The sequence below is a fragment of the Bradysia coprophila genome, unplaced genomic scaffold (genome assembly GCF_014529535.1).
Source record: "Bradysia coprophila strain Holo2 unplaced genomic scaffold, BU_Bcop_v1 contig_232, whole genome shotgun sequence".
Taxonomy (NCBI): domain Eukaryota; kingdom Metazoa; phylum Arthropoda; class Insecta; order Diptera; family Sciaridae; genus Bradysia; species Bradysia coprophila.
Genome location: NW_023503493.1, coordinates 12,837,914 through 12,859,869, shown reverse-complemented (window position 1 = coordinate 12,859,869; position 21,956 = coordinate 12,837,914). Strand labels below are relative to the sequence as shown.

The 21,956-nt window shown below is 36.3% G+C and overlaps 1 protein-coding gene across 23 annotated transcripts; it reads left to right on the top strand.

Annotated features, from left to right (window-relative positions):
- Positions 1-4,629: 4,629 nt before the first annotated feature.
- Positions 4,630-21,431, top strand: LOC119076739 (WAG22 antigen-like). Of its 23 annotated transcripts, XM_037183660.1 has the most exons (37): positions 4,630-4,721; positions 4,789-4,842; positions 6,968-7,021; positions 9,457-9,513; positions 11,213-11,266; positions 11,331-11,384; positions 11,447-11,500; positions 11,571-11,624; positions 12,427-12,480; positions 12,541-12,594; positions 14,309-14,362; positions 14,438-14,491; positions 14,572-14,625; positions 15,363-15,416; positions 15,473-15,526; positions 15,587-15,640; positions 15,701-15,754; positions 15,816-15,869; positions 15,930-15,983; positions 16,044-16,097; positions 16,154-16,207; positions 17,305-17,358; positions 17,434-17,487; positions 17,554-17,607; positions 17,680-17,733; positions 17,809-17,862; positions 17,929-17,982; positions 18,059-18,112; positions 18,220-18,273; positions 18,366-18,419; positions 18,501-18,554; positions 19,857-19,910; positions 19,979-20,086; positions 20,150-20,203; positions 20,267-20,374; positions 20,444-20,491; positions 20,565-21,431. In XM_037183660.1, exons 1-37 carry the CDS (start codon positions 4,677-4,679, stop codon positions 21,273-21,275), a joined length of 2,751 nt encoding a protein of 916 aa, XP_037039555.1. In that variant the 5' UTR covers positions 4,630-4,676; the 3' UTR covers positions 21,276-21,431. The 23 variants fall into 23 exon arrangements, with proteins under 23 accessions (XP_037039555.1, XP_037039556.1, XP_037039557.1 ...); XM_037183661.1 differs by lacking the exon at positions 15,473-15,526; XM_037183662.1 differs by lacking the exon at positions 17,434-17,487.
- The last annotated feature ends 525 nt before the right edge of the window (positions 21,432-21,956 follow it).

Here is a 21,956-nt window from a genome sequence, read left to right as displayed (position 1 = left end):
GTTTTTTTACTCTCTATTGACTTCCAAGATTTCAGAAAATTACATTTCCAAAAACTAATTCATGAATGAACATCCTCAAACTTTTTAATGCTTTGGGGCTCTAGGTCTGCATTTTCCAGACTTACCATTATATCTCGTAACAAAGTTTCCATATAGTTCCGAATATTTTGCCCTATCTGTAACAAAATGTCCAGCTCTACTCTCTCGCGTACTTTATGGACCATCCATCTGCATATTACGAAAAATTAACTCGATGTATACCACTAAGGTAATTGGCTTTTGACAATAAAGTTTAGAAGTTTTGTTGTTCTTTCGACTATTAGCATACCCAGTTTATTGTTCTCTTCGAATTAAGAGGCACCGGTACTTATCTAATGTTACATTTTCATCCGAATCCTTTTTGAAAAATGTACGACCGCAATTCCGACCACGAATGTGTTAGCTTTAAATTAGTTTTGGTTGTAGTCGTTGGACCAGCTCTGAGAAAAGTGAGCAGTTTAACGAAATTTTCATAAACTGCTCAAACATTCGTGGTCGGAATTGCGGTCGTACATTTTTGAAAAAGGATTCTGGTGTAAATATATCATCAAAATTAAACTAAAATCCAGTGCTTCTTAAATTGTCAAAGATTAAAAATTTGAAAGAAATGAAGTAGGTATTCTTGTGTCGAACTATCTGTAAAGACATTGATATTTGTATGATTTTTTAGAACATTTTTTCAATTATTCGAAATTTATCGGCGCGCCGCGGCTGAGCCGAGCCGCTGAGAAATATTGTTTTCGGCGCGCCGCCGCCGACACATCTACACTCGGCTAGCCGCCGCCGAGAATTTTTGACCGGCGCACACCTCTAGGGCTACCCTTCTAAAGGTTCGTTTTTCTCATTGCAAAGAAGGTAAAATTATCATTAATGAACCCACTGATAATTTTACCTACTTTACAATGAAAAAAATTAACTTTTAGAAGGGTAGCCTAGCTTTTATACGAGTGTAAACGTTCTTGTATAAATGCTCCTTATCAACTACACTAGTACTTTTCATGTTTGAAGCACGCCTTTCGACGCCCTCAGCATGTAAAATCCATTACATAACACGGGATAAAAGTGAAAAGTCTTGTATTCGTGTGTTTATTGACCTCGGCGTCGCCTCGGATCAACAAAATTCACACGAAAACTCTACTTTTTATCCCTAGTCATGTAACATGCTATTTCAGCTCTCGGTAGATCAACAATTTTTCTATATTTTTTTTAATAATTTTTCAGACGTTTTTTAGAACTGTGTAATGTGTATACTCATTTTGAGGCCACATTATTTTTAAATAAATACAATGATATCGTTGTTCGAATAATATACGTGGCATTGTATTTAGAATCTAAAACTCATATTTTGCGATTAATTTTCAAGTAATGTTTACACAATTGTACATTTCATTGTACAAATAGCCCGTGTGCGATTTTGAGAAAAAAATTTCATATTTCAATAAAAAGAAGCTTTACCATGAAAACCATTGAAAAAAATATTTAATTTTTTTAATAAAAATTATTGAAAAATATTTTTGCCATCCCGATGCCATCCCACTTATTTGAATTTTAAGAATCCAATTAGATTGAATTAGAATTAGAATATGCTTTTAGTCTCATTCAAATGACAGCTTTTAAAGTAAGAGAAAATCAAGGAGACCTTTTTCAGATATTCTGTTTATAGTTTTGTTCTATATAGAATAATATACATAATTTACATCAATTAAAACTAAGTTATTTATATTATACTTCACACGGGCTATTGACGATAAATATGGATGGTTATATTTATGAAATTTGTTCATAAATCGTCTATAATGCTGCTCACCTTAAGTTAATATTGTATTATGCAATGCATCTTAAAAGTTGTTACGTACGCAATCATAGAACCTAGGATGAACATTTGGTTTGATTTGAGAACATTTATTTATCAAAAGATTACAAATAATTTACAAAATTAAGCGATCAGACTGACAAAAACATCAGCGTTCGAAACGCATCAGGTACATTCAGTTGCGGATTTCAATTCAAATAAAAGAATCAACAGGAGAGGGATTACGGCGTGAGGGATTCTTTTGAAAAACAGCCTGCCGAAATCGGACACATTTTCTAGTGGATTTTTTGATATGTTCCTAGATAGGTATTGGTCCCGAGAAGCCAAAAACACTTTCAAAAAAATTCGTCCAAGCTTGTGTGGCTAGTGAGAGGTGACCAAAAACCTAAAACATGCACTTTTCTTATGGAAATTTCTCGTAGGCCACGAAACGTACAAGGTCGTGTGGGGTGTCATTAGAAAGGTAGTTGCATGTACTTTCGGGGCAGATTTTCATAAGAGAAATTTCCATAAGAAAAGTGAATGTTTTAGGTTTTTCGTCACCTCTCACTAGCCACACAAGCTTGGACGAATTTTTTTGAAAGTGTTTTTGGCTTCTAGGTACCAGTACCTATCTAGGCACATATCAAAAAATCCACTCGTATAGCACATGATCTTAGGACTCCGGAACAGCAATCACTTTTTCAATCGGCTCTATATCGGCTTAGCGATTAAAGTTTAAAAAAAGAATATGACGCAATGACAGAAAACGTTTTTAGCCCCGTACGAAGTACGAAGGGGCTTATAGGATTACGATGCCGTGTGTAATTGATGGAATTCGAAGCAGACGGTAAGGGCAAAGTGTTTGCCTATGTTCATAGATGACGAATCCGCAATAAAAATTTGGGCCGTCTGTCCGTCTGTCTGTCCGTCTGTCTGTCACGTCGATATCTTGAGTAAATCAAATCCGATTTCAAAAAAAAAAAATTCCCTGAAAGATAGTCAAAATAGTGAGGCTAAGTTCGAAGATGGGCATTTCGGGTCGGCCCTTCTTGAGTTAGGGCCACCTAAGTGATTTAAGGTCTTTTGGTGATATTTATGGCAAAATAAACGATGGAAATGTAAATGACACAGCAAATGATAGGTATTGTCAATACCAATCCAGGAAAAAAAATCGGGTGAGTGGACCGTGAGTTAGGGCCTTAGAAGTGAAAAGCTACTAGGGCCCTATGTGTATTTTACATAGAACTCAAGTAAATTTCATTCGTTTTTCGTAATTTTTGTTTCATTTGGAAGGTAATCAAAGGCCGAATAGAATGTTGTTGAAAAAAAAAAAAAAAATTTGGGTCCTTGGACTAAGGCCATTACTAGGGCCCTATGTGTATTTTACATTGAACTCGAGTAAATTTCATTCGTTTTTCGTAATTTTTGTGTCATTTGGAAGGTAATCAAAGGCCGAATAGAATGTTGTTGAAAAAAAATTAAATTTGGGTCCTCGGACTAAGGCCGCTACTAGGCCCTATGTGTATTTTACATATAACTCGAGCAAATTTCATCCGTTTTCCGTATTTTTTGTTTCATTTGGAAGGTAATCAAAGGCCGAATAGAATGTAGTTGAAAAAAAAATTAAATTTGGATCCTCGGCCTGAGGCCGATACTAGGCCCTATGTGTATTTATACTCAATAAATTAAAATTTTAGGGCTATTTGAAATTTTTGTTTTATTTGAAAGGAACGTCGTACGGGGCTTCGTAATTGAGCTATGCGCAATTTCTAAGATGTACACATTACATAATAATTTTACTTTAACTACTTTAACCGGCGCATAGGCTTACGGTCAAAGTAGGGTGACAGACGCACTAGGGTCACGTACGCAATAGATATACGGGTTTGTACGGGGCTCAGTCGCAGCAAACGCTCCGACTGTTCTGATGGCTCGTTTCAAATCCTTATCGCCAAGCCGATATAGGGTTGAATTAGTAGAATCCTCATATCAGAGAAATCATCAAAATTCTGTCGTTTCAAATTTTTATCTTGACAGTTCTTCTATTTTCGACTTTTTTTTAAACTTTGCAGAGTGATAGAGTGGCGGTATGGAGGAATTCCCCACCGATGCATCCATTTCGTTAATGACATTTTCAAGACATTGGATATGTCGAAAGTTTTTCATGAGAAACATTACGTCTTTTTTAAACTTTCTAGTTTTAATTGTTATCTTGGCAAAGTTAAGCTTGGTACACCGAATCATAATGATTCTTTTATCACTCAGTGTGCGTCTATGGGAAGAAGCAACACCCCGGCAAGGTGGAGATTCTGGGTTCGGGTCCAAGTCGTGGCACCGAAATTTTATTTCAGATTTAATTTCAATGATTCAATTTCTCTTATAATTTCACTTCAAATTCTAAGTTCTAGATTATTTCAGTCACTATTACTGATAAAGATATTCGATTATACATTACTCTAAGTTATATCAAATTTTGCTTTAGAGATTTTTTGCTTCAATAAGATTCTAAAATAATTTTCCATTGTTAGATGTTATTATTTAAAGGTCTTCTAGACGGTATTGACTCAATTGGTCGATAAGATATACGTAAAATGTTTTGTTCAAATTTAAGACAGATGTAGAACACTTCAATAAAGTTATTGTTGGCACATAAACTTATTTGACTGGGTTTTGCGTATTCAACTCTTTTGCTCCGAAAAAATGTAGTATTTGAACAGTTGGTCACGAAGTAAATAGCCTACGCTTTACTACGTAAGAGTCATTTGCCACTATAAAAGGCAGAGGATTCCACACCACCTAGTCATATTCTCTTTGTTATTACCGCGAATAGCGTAACAGAATAATGAAGTTTTTTGCAGTGATTATCCTAGCCTTTTGCAGTGTTCAAGTAATAAAAAAAAGAAAAGAAATAATAATCGTTGCTGAAATTTCAAATTTTAATTTTGTCTTCGCAGAGCATCGCTGCCGAAGGTCTTGGTGACTTGATCGGTGATCTGATCGCTTCGGATGTAAGTGTTTTAAAAGTTATATAAGATTATTTTCATTGAGGAAAAAGAGTTGAAAATCTCACCTGTAGCTGGTAATTTTGGCTCCAGGTAATCTACAATAGCTGCGACAGCTGTATTTTTTGTGTGCGGAGCTACAGCTGTGGCAGATATTGTAGATTACCCGGAGCCAAAATTTCCAGCTACAGGTGAGATTTTCAACTTTTTTTCGTCAGTGTGAGATTGTCAATCGAGGTTCTCATGTATCGATATCCTATTTTCTCATATGAGCAAAAACGAGACAACAACAGTTGCACTTGTCAATAATTTCCATTTATCCATCTACACAGCCGATTTATCCGTCTAGATAAATACCTGTGACGTCACAACCAAGGCTGTAAACTTTGGGGAGGTATGCAGATACAGATACGCGGGTGACACACCACAGCTGAATATAAAATGGCGGATTTTGTAGAAAAATTCACCTCTTGTGACGACTCTCGTCGCCGTGACGATGTGGTGAATTTTTTTATATGTAAAATCTACAGAAGTGGTGTGTTCTCGCGTATCTAATAAAATGGCGATCTTCGTGACCTCCCCAAAGTGTACAGCCTTGGTCACAACATGGCGCTAGTATAATAAAATTTATTATAATTTTGCTGTTACATTTAGTTTTCACGTCGAGCTTGAACAACAATTTATTAGATGGACAAGGGATTTCTTGACGGAAATTTTGGGGTCAAAACAATACATAGTTTCGATGGAAGATTTCAAAAATATTTGACAAAAATGACTTTTCTCCATACATTTTTGAAAAAAATTTGTGTTCGAACGTATTTTTATTTCTAATCGACGAACAACACTTATCAGCAAAAAAAGGGTTCTTCTGGAATTTTCAAAAATTTTATGGAAAAAAGTCATTTTTGTCAATTATTTTCGAAATTTCGAATTGAAACTATGTTTTGTTTTGACAATCAAAAATAATTTTCCGTTGAGACATCCATTGGATATGTCGAATAAATTTTTGTTCAAGTTCGCCGTGATTCGTTCTATGTTTTGACAATATTTGGTGTTTATTATCGCCTGTGAGCTCACAAAATAAATTGACCATCAACGCACTTCATGCAAAAGTGATCATAGTCGACAGCTGCCAATGTTCAATATTTTGTGTATATGATTATTGCACGATTGATATTTTAGCCATTTTAGGCGAATCGTGCCCAAAATATCAATCGGCAATTCAGGTGCACAATTAACTATTTCATGTAAGGAGCCAAAAACCAGAGCAAAATCTAAAAGAATGTCCTCATTTTCGGCCAGGATGAACACACTGTCAAGTTTCAGTGCTCTATGCGACCACTAGAATTGTATGAAGCCGTCGCGTGCGATAAACCACGTGCATACCATTTGTGTTGCATGCAACGTTTTTATGCAATTTATATGTCAATATAAACTGTCTCTATGCCATAAGAACACACACACTCCGGGCTACTGTTGAAATCATGACCGATACGCAGTGCGCGATGCGTATTTGCTCATTAAAATATCACAGAGGTATTCTAATGAGAAAAATTATGTTATCGTTACTACGTTATCTGTTACCCGAACGAAAAACGATTCACACGAACTCTGGAATCGAATATGAGTGTGGATCAAGACCCTGGCAGCACTAGTGAAAAAATTGAACATCGCATACTCCCGCTCATTTTTTCAGTCATAGAAGGATACTCAGTGTCCAAAAAATGAGTCTGATCCGAGTACTACACACACGGAATTTTGAAAACCGACACATTTTCGGTTTCTGCATTTTACTTAAGTTTCCGATTTCTCCTTTTAAAAACACATACAAAATTCACAAAAAAACAGTAAACCAAAAAACAGAAAATGTGTCGGTTTTCGAAATTCCACGAGTGTAGTTACAATTATCAACGAAAATATTAATCAGCCTATTACCGCTTACATCAATCCCATTCGCTTAAAGCACTGTGATAAATATGTGTATGTAATAGTTATTTACTTCAACCATCCATAAAAGATTCGTATATAATTTTCATGCAAGTGGAATCAGAGAGATGCCCATTTTGCGCAAATAAAAATTCCACGTTTTTTTTTTTCTTACATAAATAATAATTCCACAACATATTTTCAGACTTCAAACAGCCAAGTCGATGACATTAGTCAATTGTCAATCCTCACTGCAAATGTAAGTACACTGAAAAATATTCGAAGAATAATAGTATATTATGAAACTGGATAATATTGCGAGCGTTATACACTCGTGTATATTACACAAAATACAAGTGCAACAAGTATCACGCGTGCAATATTCTCTGGTATCATATATTCTTTAATTGTATTAGCGCAAACGATCAACTTATCGACATATTAATGTAGGATCTATTTACCTAGATAAATAAGTAATAATCACGTCATATCAATGGAATAATTGAAATTACGTTTGTTTACATAAAATACAATTTATAGAACCTTTTTAAAAGAATTTCTCCGTTTATAATTAATTTGATAAACGTAACTATTCTTCAACATTAAAGTTACTTTCGTTCCAAAGATAGAAAAGTTGACTTCTCCCAGTTATCCTAGTTATCTCAGTTATCCTAGCTATCCTAGTTATACCAGTTATTCTAGTTACTCCAATTATCCTAGTTATCACAGTTATCTCGGATAACGGGAATAATTGGCGTAACTAGAATAACCAGGATAACAAGAACAACAAGAATAACTTGGATTACTAGGATAACGAGAATAACTAGGATAACTGGGAGAAGTAAATTTTCCCATCATTGGAACGAAAATAACTCTAGTTTGAAAATAGTTACTTTTATCAATAAATTTAATAAACGGAGAAATTCTTATAAAAAGGTTTTATAAATTGTATTTTATGTAAACAAACGAAAATTTCAAATTCAAATTTCCTTTGCCGCTGTAATGGATTATACGCCGTTGGGATAGAATGAGTAATAGAACGAATAGGACCCTCCAATGAGTTTTGAAGGGATAAGCAAGATTGTCACAAAACGAGACTATTTGAGAAGTTGTTTAAAAATATGACGCTAAAGGAGTGATACTTTTTTCCACAAAATGTCACGAGAAAGGAGTGATATATCCTTCTACAAAATGTAACTATGTAGTGATACATCCTTTTACAAAATGCTACGATAAAGGAGGAATACTTCATTTTACAAAGTCCTACGAAAAAGGAGTGATACTACCTTTTACAAAATGTAGCAACGAAGTAGTGATACTTCCTTCCAAAAAAAGTCACGATAAAGGAGTGATACTATCTTTTACAAAATGCTACGGCGAAAGAGGAATACTCCCTTTTACAAAGTGCTACGAAAAAGCAGTGATAATTCCTTCTACAAAATTCTACGAAAAAAAATCGAATGAACGAAAATAAAGCTTCAGTGTGCAATCAGTCTTTTTATAATAATTTGACGATTTGCACGCGGTGCAGATAGTCTTTTTTATATACTTTGTCTATTTGCACCGTGTGCAAATAGTCTCTTTATAGTACTTTGGCAATTTGCACACCGTGCAAATTATAACAAGACTATTTGCACATTGTGCAAATTGCCAAAGTACTATAAAGAGACTATTTGCACACGGTGCAAATAGCATCAACCGTATCAATATTGACTATTGACAGTCAACTGCGAATAGTATCAATATTGACTATTGGCAGTTGACTGCGAATAGCATGTGCCTTTTGTATTCCACTTCCGATTAAATTAAGGGGAAGCGATGCTTAGCTGAATAGGAGGTGATTTTAAAACGCTGTTTTTTTATTATTCTGTATCACTTAAACTACGAAAACGGTAATTTTCGGTTTCTGAATGTGTTTGTAGCCAGGGATCGATAACGTTATAACGAAAATATTTTCATTATTCTAATAACGTTATTCGAGTAACCAGAACATTTCGTCAGGGATCGTCCGCACTAGATGGGAATTTCGGAAAAGTGTGACCAGACCAGCCATGTTGTAGGTATTGGAAAAGTGAGGACAGAGAGAGCTCAAAAACTCGTTAAAAAACGCGGACGTCCTTTATGGCCGATCCCTTATTCCAATGACGTTAAACTTATATCAAAATAATTTCGTCCTTACAGTAATCTAACAGTACAAATAACGTTATAACGAAAATAATTCATCAAATGCTTCCTCAAAATGTAAAGTACGAAATTGTGGATTTATAGTATCATGTTATTCTAGTGACGAAATTATTTCGTTACTCAAATAACGTTATTCTAATAACGAAACTATTTCGGTATACGAATAACGTTATTGCAACGAGATTAATTTAGTTATTCAAATACCAAAATTGATTTCGTTATTGAGAATAACGTTTTATTCAAATAACAGAAGCAATTTCGTTTCAATAAATGACGTCATTTAAAGTATTTGTTTATAACTTAACGCTACTACCGAAAATAATAACGTCATTCGGAACCCCTGAATCTCCCGTAACTTGTGTTTAACATTAATAGAATTATATTCACTCTTTGTAAATGTTAAGCTACCCAAACGAACAGCGGTTAACAAGTAGAAAACTGAAATATCTTATTTAATATAAAAAATGACGAAACTTTCAATCTTTTTTTAAATCAATAATATATTTGCAGGCCGACAACAACATAGTTGAAGATGATATTAGACAAATCGGAATTCTTTCAGCATCGGTGAGTACAAATCAGTTCGATTCATAATGATCAACGGTAAAACAAATTATAAAGAAACACACAAAGAAAGCCGCCGTATCTTCACATTTCGACGATTTTTTCTTTACTTCGGTGATTTTCTTGAAAAATCCTAAATCGCGAAAAACTGACAAACTGTGCAGAAGGTGCAGAAAAGAATTGCCGCAAAATGTGAAGAAACGCCAATTGGTGAAGTTTCGTTTTTTGGTGATTTGAGTTTGGCAATACTTCGCGTCTATTCAACAAAATTTTCTCAAATGAACAATTCGGTTCCTTGCCTGTCAACCTGTCATTCACTTACTTTCAGATCAACGTACTTCAAGTAAAAGAGATCTACTCGCTAGCTGTCAAATAAAGTACTATTATACTATTGCAGCACTCTAATTAGTAATTAGAATGCCACTCATAAGTTGATCTGATACTTCTATACCTTGTCATCAAAACATCGTTACAAAAGAAGCATGCAGCAGACCTGACAACATTTGATATCGAAAAAGCTTTTGACATCGAATGGCATTAAGGCATGTTACATAGAATGTTTCTTTTGAAATTCACACTATATCTGACTGCACTCGTCGAAGCAGTCCAAGCATTACTGACAAGTGTGTCATTCTATGTTTCAATTCATAATCATGTTTCAAAATTCGAATACCATTCGGATTTTAGCTGGAGTTACACAAGGAAGTGTTCAGAGCCCAACGCTTTACAATATCTTTACTTCCGACCCTGACATCACTCATTGCGAAAACGTACTTTTCGTTAATGACACCTGTTGGTGTGTTTCGGCCAAGTCAACTCACAAAATTGTCAAAAGGCTAAATGCCGCCGTTAAACAGCTTTTAGACTTTGCTCAAAAATAGAACAAGATTAAAGATTCCAAAGCATGTGCAGATGCACGCAGCCTTCTTTACTAGAAGAAATCAGTGACTGTTTGAAATTCAAAAATTGACTTCTAGGTGTTAACTAGTGGTTATTTGTGTACCTGTTTTGGACGATTGATTTTAGGCAATTTCGCGGATTGTAGGCCGAACGAAGTGAGGCTTACAAGCGAAAGTGCCTTAAATCAATCGTCCAAAACAGGTGCACATGTCAGTTTTCATGCAGAGGGCCGGAAACCCGAGAAAATTCGAAAAATTGCCCTCATTTTCGGCCCCGAAGCATGAAATACAAATACCGACTGTGATCTTATTATCGTCTGCATCAGCCATTGTAAAAGGATAAAATAATTTGAAATCAATAAATGTCTGTATAGATCTTTGTGTAAAAGCACCACTGCAACCACCACACACAGCCACAAATAATAGATTTTTTTCATCGATATCATTTCCCATAGCCACCACACCCAAAAGAGTTTCCCGAGTTTGTCGGAATATTTTAAATCAACTCTCGCTTCGCTTCGCGTGTAAGATTGATCGATACTGCCCCAGTGACGAATTGAGAATAGGTGACTCTGCTCTTTTACTCAAGTGCTATTTCCCTCAAGTGTCGCAGCAAATTACTAAAGTTATAATCTAAATTCTTGAAGGAAAACTGTTAATTCTCTCTTATCAGGAACTTGTATACTTGGAACGTTGAAAAGCTTATTAACAGCTGACAACTTGATGTTGTGTCTAAGTTACAAAAACAAAAATTCTTTATACAATTTAGTTTCCAATAGGGAATAATAATAACACATTTTCAGGCTACGAACAACTACGTTGGGGATGATGTTTCCCAAATTGGAATATTCACTAACGTAAGCATGCCAAGGAAGTGAATAAAGTCAAGTGAAAGACTGAGTCAAATTAAATTATTTTCAGCTCGACGACAACGAAATCGATGGAAGTGCATTCCAACTTGGAGGAATCAACGACGTAAGCATACCGAATAAATTATGAAATTAAATTCTCATTAATCAACATTAACATTTTCACAGGCAAGTAACAACTATATCGGCGGTAGTCAAAGTCAAATTGGTGTCATTAGTAGCGTGAGTAGTCTATTGAACCGAAGACGTATGCTGCCTATGCTTCAAAATAAAATATTTTTTTGATCTGTAGTCAAACAACAATTATATTGCCGGAAATCAATTCCAAGCTGGAGGTTTACAACTCGTAAGTATTTAGTAACTTCATATTATAATTTCCGTAACTCATAAATACACGCCCCTTGTGTGTATTTATTTGACCCTACTGTGCTGTCATTAGAATGAAAATGAAAGTGGCTGTTGCGTGTGATTTCGTTATGTGCAAAAGTAATAGAAGATTACATTGGATCCTGCGGAGGTAATTCATTACATGTGGGATCAATTTTGTAATGCAAGCAGAACGTGTGTTTTTAAGCAACAAAGTTTGGAGACTGTTGTTTTGACAAGGGTAGAGTTTTCATTCATATAATTTCCGGAAATTATCGGATTGAAATATGAGGTTTTTAAGATTTGTGTGACGAAACATTGTTTTTAGATGCATTTGAATTTTACTTTCGTTGACGTTTTTCGCGTTTTTGATTTTACTGGGACCATAGAGTTAACTCTATGAATAGGACTTAGAACTCGGCTTTTTTTTAGACGACAGATAAAAAATATGAACTTCCGCGGTGAAAGGCAATAAAATTTGATTTTTATTGTCGCTTTCAACGAAAGTAGTTATTCGTTAACATGTTTAAGATGAGTACACAGTTCGCGCAAAATGCATGAAAAATCGACTGCTGCAAAATGCTTGCAAAATATGACGCAAAATGTATGAGCCAAATGTCAAATATTTTGCAAGCACAAGGTAAACATCGGTTTTACACTAATCTCACTAATTTACAATATTTTACATTTTACAAAGTGTCGATTTTCAAAGGATTTTCATGAATTGTTCTCCCGATCGATCATCTTGAAACGTAGTATTAAAATAATTTTGTTGTTTTCAGTCGAATGGCAACGTCATTGAAGGATCTAAAACTGACATTGGTGTCGGCCAAATTGTGAGTACACAAAAAAACGACAAATAAGACCATATCTTAAAATGAAAAAAAATTATTTAGGCATCAAACAACGAAATCGGCGGAGATTACTTAGGATTAGGAGTAGGCAATATCGTAAGTAGAAATTATAGTAGATTATACAACTGTGGAATATAATGAACATTATGCTTCAGTACAGAATATACGAACGAGCGACAGCTATTGATTTACATATATTCTGACGTAAGCATAATGTGAGTGTATTCCACAGTTGCCTATTAGTACATTAAGGTACCGTTGGATATACCGAGAATTAATACTCTTCTGTATATTAAACAAACACGAGTGTAACGAGTGTACGTGTAATATACAGAAGAGTATTAGTTCGTGGTTTATTCAACTTATCGACATATTAATGTAGGCTTATGAACTCTAGGCTTATGTAAAACAGTGTTTAATGTCGATATATACACCGCAATGCAATAAACTTCTTTATTGTATGGGCGAAACCTACACACATACTGTGGTGTGTGCAATCATCAAAATCTACAACACAGCGGTGTGTATAAAGTAATTCAACACGCATCGTATATACGTTATCACTGAAAATGAAACTATGTAGGTCCAAAGAAATTGCACAAATTTGCTTCCATGCAAATGCTGAGCTCAATCAAAAAAACATTAACTATGTCCTGTAACCTCCACAAGCTTTTTGTTATGATTACAAAAAAAGTTGCCTACCGTATGTTGAAGACATTCGCAGAACGAATATCACCAACCGCCCTTGCTTTTCAAAATATTGTTGACTCAGTCGGCACACCGAACCAACGATATAGAGAAATGTCTGTCTATCTGAATTAAAACAAAACTTCACATGTAGTGCGAGTGCTTAGCATGCTAAGATTTCCAGATTTCAAAAGCCTTACTGCAACAACAAAATTAACAGAACAATTTATTGGTAACGTAAAAAAACAATTAATTGACTTCAACTAAATTTCGATCACAATTAAACTCACCGCGTACTAAAACTTTACTCAATTCCGAATAATATGACATTCATACATCACTTGCTATTCCGCGCCGTAATCATCACCTTTCCATGCATTTTATTTCTCTGTATACTTTCGAGCAGTGAAATAATGATTTTTTCGCACGCTGTTTCACCACTATCTTGAATAAAGATTGATTTCTTATAAAGGAAAAGTTGCACAGACTAGGATTCGGACCTCGAATACCAAAACATTTCTGACTAGGCTACGACTACATCCATTCGGCATTACTATTGTGTACCTGATATGTACACATGCGGTCTTCATGCGAAAGTGACTCTTATCAATCGTTCAAAGCAGGTGCACATGAAACTTTTCATGCAAAAGGCCGAAAATCCGAAAAAAGAACTCCAGAAAAATACCCCTATTTTCTGCCTGGTGCTTCGAATTTACATAAATTTTCTATTCCAGACCAAAATTGATAAGTTCTGTAATAAGACGTGGAATTTTCAGAGAATTAATGTGATTGTTAATAAAATCATAATCATAAAGCGCCATCTATATGAAGAAGTCTGACACAAGTATGTGCAATTATTTGCTGCTATTAATGGATGTCACTAGTTTCTATGTGAAACGCCGGACACAAGTATTGTAATACATGTCGAAGCGTACAGAAAACCCAAGAATCTCATCTCATCAAAACTTTATTGGTAATGTAACCACCAGAATTAAAAACTGAATTTGATATGCAAAGTTCTAAGTATACTGCGCTTCAGGCCCATTCGTCGTCTTGACTTTAGTTCACCCAAACGTGACTTATTTTTGAATTATACACTTAATTACTCTTCTATAATGTGCAGGCTACCGGAAATTGTGTTGGTGGAGATTTCACTCAAGGCGGTGTTGGCAATGTTGTGAGTATACGAATGACTAGAAATTTTCAACTTTTCTTGCCGATTGATAGTGAAATGTTTACCCAATATTTCTAGGCTATCGACAATTGTATTGGTGGAAATGTCGTTCAAGGTGGAGTTGGCAACGCAGTAAGTATACACATGACAATAATCGTGTTGCTATGAAATTGTCGCAGAAGTTTTTTTTTACTAAAATTGTAAATTCGCAGCTTATTGACGGCCATGTTGGCGGAAACGTAGTACAAGGCGGTGTTGGTCAAGGAGTGAGTTTTAGCTAAATTTGAATTGAAATTAATCGTTACACTGTTGAGCTTTTGTATCAGCCGAAATCGAAAAGCTTAAAAGTACACTGTCGTGTTAAGCCAAAATACCGTATCGCATCGATTGTGTGCAGTGTGCTTTTAAAAGCTTTCGAAAGCTTTAAGCTTCTTTTGGATTCCATTGGAAATTCAGAGGAATTCAGCGGAATATAAAAAAAGCTCGAAGCTCTCAAAAGCTTTTAATCAGCAACGACACAACTGCGATACGGTAGCAGCAGCAACGATCTGTTGACTGGTGGGTGACGAAATTGCACGTCGCAACGAATTTTTTTGATCTTCTTATGAGGACTGCGTCACAGATTGCAGATGGCTTTGTGATAGATCTCCCATTTATTGATTGGGTTCATCAAATCAAAAATTGAAATCAAAGATCGTTTCAAATTTCATTACGGTTAACTATACTCTTTAGCCTACAGATGGCAATAAATTAAAATCCACTAACTCGAAAAGAAATCAACATTTCACTTCACAGCGCCTAATTTCTAAATAAACTTATAGCAAAAGAAGAATTACCAAAAATTTAATTTTTCGCTTTTCGGTCAGCCATTTACATTGTAATTTTTAGTTGCTTCCGGTGAATTTCTTTTCTCTTTTATTCATGCGATACAACTGCGTAACGAACACCTGCATGAAATATGAAAAATGGATGTCACTTTTAACTAAATATCCTTTTCGTTTAGATCATTGGAACTGATATCGATGGCAATGTTGTGCAGGGAGCTGTTGGACAAGGAGTGAGTAATGAGTGTAATTCGCTCAAACCTTTAACGAAAATGAATTCTCCGTCTAGATCATTGGAGGAAGTGTTGGCGGAAATGTTGTACAGGGTGCCGTTGGACAAGGAGTGAGTATTTATTTAATAAACAGAAGGAATGCTTTGAATGTACATTGACAACATTTTTAGATCATTGGAACTGATATCGGAGGCAGTGTTACGCAGGGAGCTGTTGGACAAGGAGTGAGTCAGAATGTTTAAATCGAATGAATGAAAAGACTGACAATTGAAATAAAATTGCAGATCATTGGAGGAAGTGTTGGCGGAAATGTTGTGCAGGGTGCCGTTGGACAAGGAGTGAGTATTTAGTTAAAAAAACAAAATGAATGCTCTGAATACACATTGACAACATTTTTAGATCATTGGAACTGATATCGGAGGCAATGTTGTGCAGGGAGCTGTTGGACAAGGAGTGAGTCAGAATGTTTAAATCGAATGAATGAAAAGACTGACAATAAAAATAAAATTGCAGATCATTGGAGGAAGTGTTGGCGGAAATGTTGTACAGGGTGCCGTTGGACAAGGAGTGAGTATTTAGTTAAAAAACAAAATGAATGCTCTGAATGTACATGGACAACATTTTTAGATCATTGGAACTGATATCGGAGGCAGTGTTACGCAGGGAGCTGTTGGACAAGGAGTGAGTAATGAGTGTAATTCGCTCAACCCTTTAACAAAAATTAATTCTCCGTTTAGATCATTGGAGGAAGTGTTGGCGGAAATGTTGTACAGGGTGCCGTCGGACAAGGAGTAAGTGTAATTCAATCAATAAGGACGCGTACGTTTAAGGCTGCTGCAATGACTGAGCGTCGAAAAATTTACAAAAATTGAATTGACGTTTAGCATATCAATATCTGTGATGCCAGGCCAGAGTGTCAAAATGTGGGCACTGTATAAAGAGCGACATTTTCCAATGACCATTTGCAACGTACTCGAAATGGATTTTTATTGTCCGATTTTTTGCACAAAAGATTAATGCACATTATTTGTAACGTTAACTTGGTGTGTACAGTGCCCGCTCGGCATCGGGGAATCTAGCACACGCGATCATAGTATGCGTCCTTTTACTACATGTAACGAAAAGTCATGTCTGTGCCAGATTCGCTCTTTAGACGCCGCCCGCTCAATCACGTTTTTGATATAGATTGTGGTTTTGAGCACTATTTCACAGGATTCTCAATGATTGACGCTGTCGGCAAGTCGGTCACATCTGTCACTTCACCGAACAATATTTTCATGGACAATGTGATCGAAAATTTAATTTCCTAACAAATAATTTTGATATTTAAATTTCGTATCTCAAAGGACCGACTCGAAGGCAGTGCTATCGCTGATTTTTGCGGTAGTGACGATAACTATTTCCACCATCTATTACATTAACCGTTTGGTTTTTCTTGGACTATAGCGGCCAAACACCCAAGAAACTCCAAACATTCATTGACAAACGGCAAAGAAACAACACATAACATTACATTAACCGTGGCACACTTGGAATTTTGAAATACGAGAAATTTTTTTGTCTTTGCCCACAGGCCCAAATATGTCTATATCGTTTGTACCCATGCTCATTGTCCAGTCCTCATACTTTGATTACAAATATCGTAGTACTTAGTTGTTAGGTTTTTACTTCCTAGATTCAATGGCTTAACACCATTGAAAAGCCTACTGAATAGATACACCGTCCCTACACCTTCTCGCTAATACGAAAACCGGATTGTAGCCTTATTGGTTCCACAATTTATCCATTTTATTACATATAATGGGCGCTTACGTTCCATGAATTCAAAAGAAATTTCTACAAATAGTAAAATAGCCGTCGATGCTGATCTCAAATGTAATTTCTTTAGATCATTGGTACTGATATCGGAGGCAATGTTGTACAGGGAGCAGTTGGACAAGGCGTGAGTAGAGAAAAAAGAAACTAAGAAACTCTCTGAAGGTCCCAAGTGATAATCAAAAATCCAAATTGTTTCTAGATCATTGGAGGCAGTGTCGGCGGAAACGTATTCCAGGGCGCTGTTGGACAGGGTGTAAGTGCGGATGTGATTGTTGTTGGTGCCGTGGGATGATCAGACACAATTTACTTTTCTTTTCAGATCATTGGCACAGATATTAAAGGAGATGTTACTCAATTCGCTGTTGGACAAGGAGTGAGTGTGTTCAAATGACTTATAAATATGAAATGATTAACTGACGGAATCATCTTCGTTGGAATTTTTTAGATTATCGGCGGTAGTGTCGGTGGAGATGTTACCCAAGGAGCAGTTGGTCAGGCCGTACGTATTTAACGAATAAAGCTATGAAATGACAAGCTGTGTCCCCAAACTCATATCGATTGTGAACATTTTCAGATTATCGGTACCGCTGTTGGCGGCGACGTATTCCAAGGCGGAGTTGGTTCAGCTGTAAGTACTTAATATGAACCATGGCGGATTTAGTTTTATTAACGCCATTTGATTAAAATATTTAAGGTTGTTGGTGGCAGTGTTGGAGGAGACGTTGACCAATACGGCGTTGGACAAGCGGTGAGTTAACGAACAAAAGACACAGAATCGATAAAAACGAGTTCACCAACTGGTGTTTTTTTGTTAAAATTTTCAGGCCGTCGGAACCTGTGTGGAAGGAGACGTCACGCAAGGCGGTGTTGGACAAGTAGTGAGTAAAGAATGAATATAATTTATATCGAAAAAAATATATGGGAGCGGGGGATCGATATTTAACCATAATTTGTATGACATTATCTGATTGAATAAAATGTTTAGGTTTTTGGAAGTACCATCGGTGGAGATACTACTCAAATTGGCGCTGGTAATCTGGTAAGTGTACCGATAGACATGTCGTTCTACAGAACGAGAGAGACAGCATTTTGGTGAAATGGCGTATCATCAATGACTTCGTGTGATTTCAGGTCGCCTTCAGTGACACTTACGGAGAAGTAGATCAATTTGGAGCAGGCAATGCTGTGAGTACAAATAATAAAACTTAGCATGAATTTACTCAAGCGACTCCGATGCTAATTCCATGAAAAATTAATATAATTCAGATCCTTGGTGGCACAGCCCATGATGAAGTGAACCAAGTTGGTGGAATTAACGCAGTAAGTAAAAGAGACACTTGAAATTATGCAAATCAGAATAAGAGTTAAATTAGTTGGATGTTGTCGATATACTGACCTCATCAGCGAACGTTAAATAAATTGCATTGGGAATGGTACAATTAAAATTGCAGAGCTGATGTTGTCAGTGTTGACAGACTCGGATTATTAGTGCACACAAAGATATGTCTACGGAAATTATTAGTTGTACTCTGTTATGGAGCTTTGATATATTCAATCAATCAGTGTTTTCAATTTTTTACATTTAGCTTAAGAGGCTTCACCAGTTCTCCATGTCACAGAACCTTAAAAACATTTTTTTTATTTTTGAAAGATTTTAAAATGCGTCTTTTTTTGCTAAATTTTTCCATAAACTGCAAGAAAATCTCGGCCCACAATAAATTTATCAATGCAAATACTCAGTCAAAAGATTTCTGCCATTGAATCTGACAAAATAATAGTTTCACTTTTGTTAATTTCATTTGGCCAAACTAATAAAAATAATTTATACCGAAACAAATAGTCAAAATTTCGGTAGCCATTTTTATCAGCTAACACCTGACTGTCAGGTCATGGCATTAATATTTCCAAGGTAAATATATGGGCGGAGGTAATGCCATATATAACCGAATCAGATGTGCAGTGGCACGAAAATTCGCTATAAACGCCGTCTCTCTCTTTCTTTAAAATCAAAACGCCATCTCTCTTTCGTTAAAATCACAAAATTACTTAGAAACCTGGAAATCTGTTCTGTGATAGGAGCAATATTTTGTGAAACACAAGTAAATCATAGTCAACTATTTTAAAAAAAAGGTGTCGATTGCATCGAACTATTGCATCGAACAAGTAACTGTAAACACGAACTTTGACAACCCGATCAACGACAATTTCATCCACAGCAACGTCGCTTACGTGATATTTCATACAAATCGAGCAATGTCGCCTACGCGATTTACACAGAGATATTATTGAGGTTATGGTTCTATGGATGAAATTTGACAATTCATAAGGCCTTGGAACAAACCTCCGCCCATATATTTACCTTGAATAATTCTATGCAATTATTTATAATTCCACCTACTTAACGCTAGGTGACACCATAAATTTCAAAATTTTGGTTGTTGAAAAAACTCAAAGAATCGAACTCTTAAAAACAATTTATTAAATGCTTTCTATATTTTACGCACGTAGTGTGTATAATTTTGGATGCTCGATCAGTGTTGATGGTAATGATTGACTTGCTTGTTTCAAGTCTAAACATTGCGCTGCTGCATTGCGTTCTTCAAATTTTTAATATTTTCACAGGCTGCATTCGCCACTTTCAAAGATAGCGTCAAACAAACTGGCGTTGGTAATGCTGTAAGTTCACTATCTCTAACCGATTTCGTTAGCATTTTTGACCATTCCACATTTCAAAAATATTGCAGTTTCTTGGAAATACTTTCGAATGCGACAACTTACAAGAAGGCGGTGTTAATGCTGCTGCTTTCAACCGTTATTACGGAGATGCCAATCAACTTGGATTAGGCAATGCGGTAAGAACCAATGCTTCAATTTCGTGGTTAAACTTTGTTCGTCTGACAATATTTAATTTTCAGGCCGCTTTCAACGAAGTCGATGGAAATCTGAAACAAAAAGGAATTGTCAATGCTGTAAGTTAACTGAATTGATCGTTAGATTGCCGTTCTTCTATTTTACAAATTGATTCTCTACAGGGTGTTGGCAATAAAGTTGGTAAAGACATCTACCGATCAGGATTACTCAATGTTGCCGTTGCTGATGAAGCTGAGGGAACTATTAGAAACGATGGTCTTCTCAGCGTTGTAAGTATAATCAATGTGCATCAGATGTCAAAATTTCACTGTCGCTAATCTCGAACGTTGTTCGTTTAGGGCGTTGGAAACAAAGCTGGAGCAGTCGATACCAACGGAATCGGTTTGGTAAGTGAAAAGTGGGCATATTGCCGATGACAATTTATCGGAAGTATTAACCTCCCGCAATTGAAAACAACAGGAACTGTTTAGCCAATCCAAAGGAAAGGGTCAAGGTCTCCTTGGTCAACTTACTGGCGGTATTATCGATGTTGGTTTGGATCCCTCAAAGATAGTCAAAGGAGTGACAAATAGTGCCGGCTGTACTCTCGAAAGTCTCACTGCCGGTCTTTCAGGTGTCAAGGCTGCAGGTGATGGCGTTGGCAAGGCCGCTGATGGAGTTGGCAAAGGTGTTGGTTCCGCAGTTAAAGGTGCATCTGAATCTGTCAAAGGAACCACTAGTGGTTTAGGAGGCACCCTGCAAGGAGTCGGAGGCACCCTACAAGGTGTCGGAGGCACAGTTACTGGATTAGCCGGAATAACACAGATTTTAGGTGGTCTCGGTAAACTTGGTGGTTCTGGAAGTGGTTCTGGAAGTGGTTCAACTGGAAGTGCAGGAGGCTGCAGTGGGTCAACTGGAGGCTCAACTGGAGGCTCAGCTGGAGGCTCAGCTGGAGGCTCAGCTGGAGGCTCAGCTGGAGGCTCAGCTGGAGTACCAATATGGGGCTTAACTGGACTTCCAATTGGAGGTGGTTCAAGTGGTGGTTTCATTGGTGGTGGTTCTGGAGCTATAGGTTCAACTCAAGCCTCAGTCACCCGTACATATTCCAGTTCAACTGGAGGTTCAATCAACTATGGTTCAACTGGAGGTTCAATCAACCATGGTTCAGGAGGTTGTCCATGTGGAAATTAAATGGGACGAGTGCTAAATATCTTGAAAGGTTTCCTTGACAAAAGGAAACTGCTTACTCAAACTTGGGTGAGAATTTTGTAACCATTACACATTTTTCCAATTTCTTTTTTGTTGCATTTAAATCGATTAACGTAAATAAATATTTTGTTTCTTGAACGAATTGGCTTTTTCTTTAATCTCAAATTTATAGACTGTCCAATATGCTATGCTGATATGTCTTTACTATCAGCATGTTGGAAAATCTTTTCTGAAGCCATGCTTAACATTTCATCGTAGATGGACTTACCTCACTTAGGCCCTCAAAAGAACGGCAATGTTGACCAGAGATATAGCAAGTGGGGTGTTTTTAGAAAGCTGATACTAGCAAAACCTACCCTACTAGCAAAACAAAATTAAGCTCTTTGGCTGCGAAAATTTATCATGAGTGTGATTTAGGTGTTGTTGAGTTTCATAACTATGGCCAAAAAAGAGAGAAAAAATTTTAACCACTGTAAAGTTGCTATGTAAACAATTTTCGAAAAGGATATTGGTAGAGGTAATGTCCCTCTACTAGTACAACTAATTACCTAGTCTGTGAGTCAAGTATCCCCGCCTTCCAAAAATCGTCATTTTTCAACTTCGATGAGTCGCCATCGGTCCATCTTGCATCCATGAGACAAATTTTTTATATTGATTATTAGA

Coding starts and splice junctions, on each gene's coding strand:
- LOC119076739 (XM_037183660.1), top strand. CDS start 4,677: ATGAAGTTTTTTGCAGTGATTATCCTAGCCTTTTGCAGTGTTCAA. Junction 15,417..15,472: donor AGGGAGCTGTTGGACAAGGA/GTGAGTAATGAG, acceptor TTCTCCGTCTAG/ATCATTGGAGGAAGTGTTGG. Junction 20,492..20,564: donor ATACCAACGGAATCGGTTTG/GTAAGTGAAAAG, acceptor TGAAAACAACAG/GAACTGTTTAGCCAATCCAA.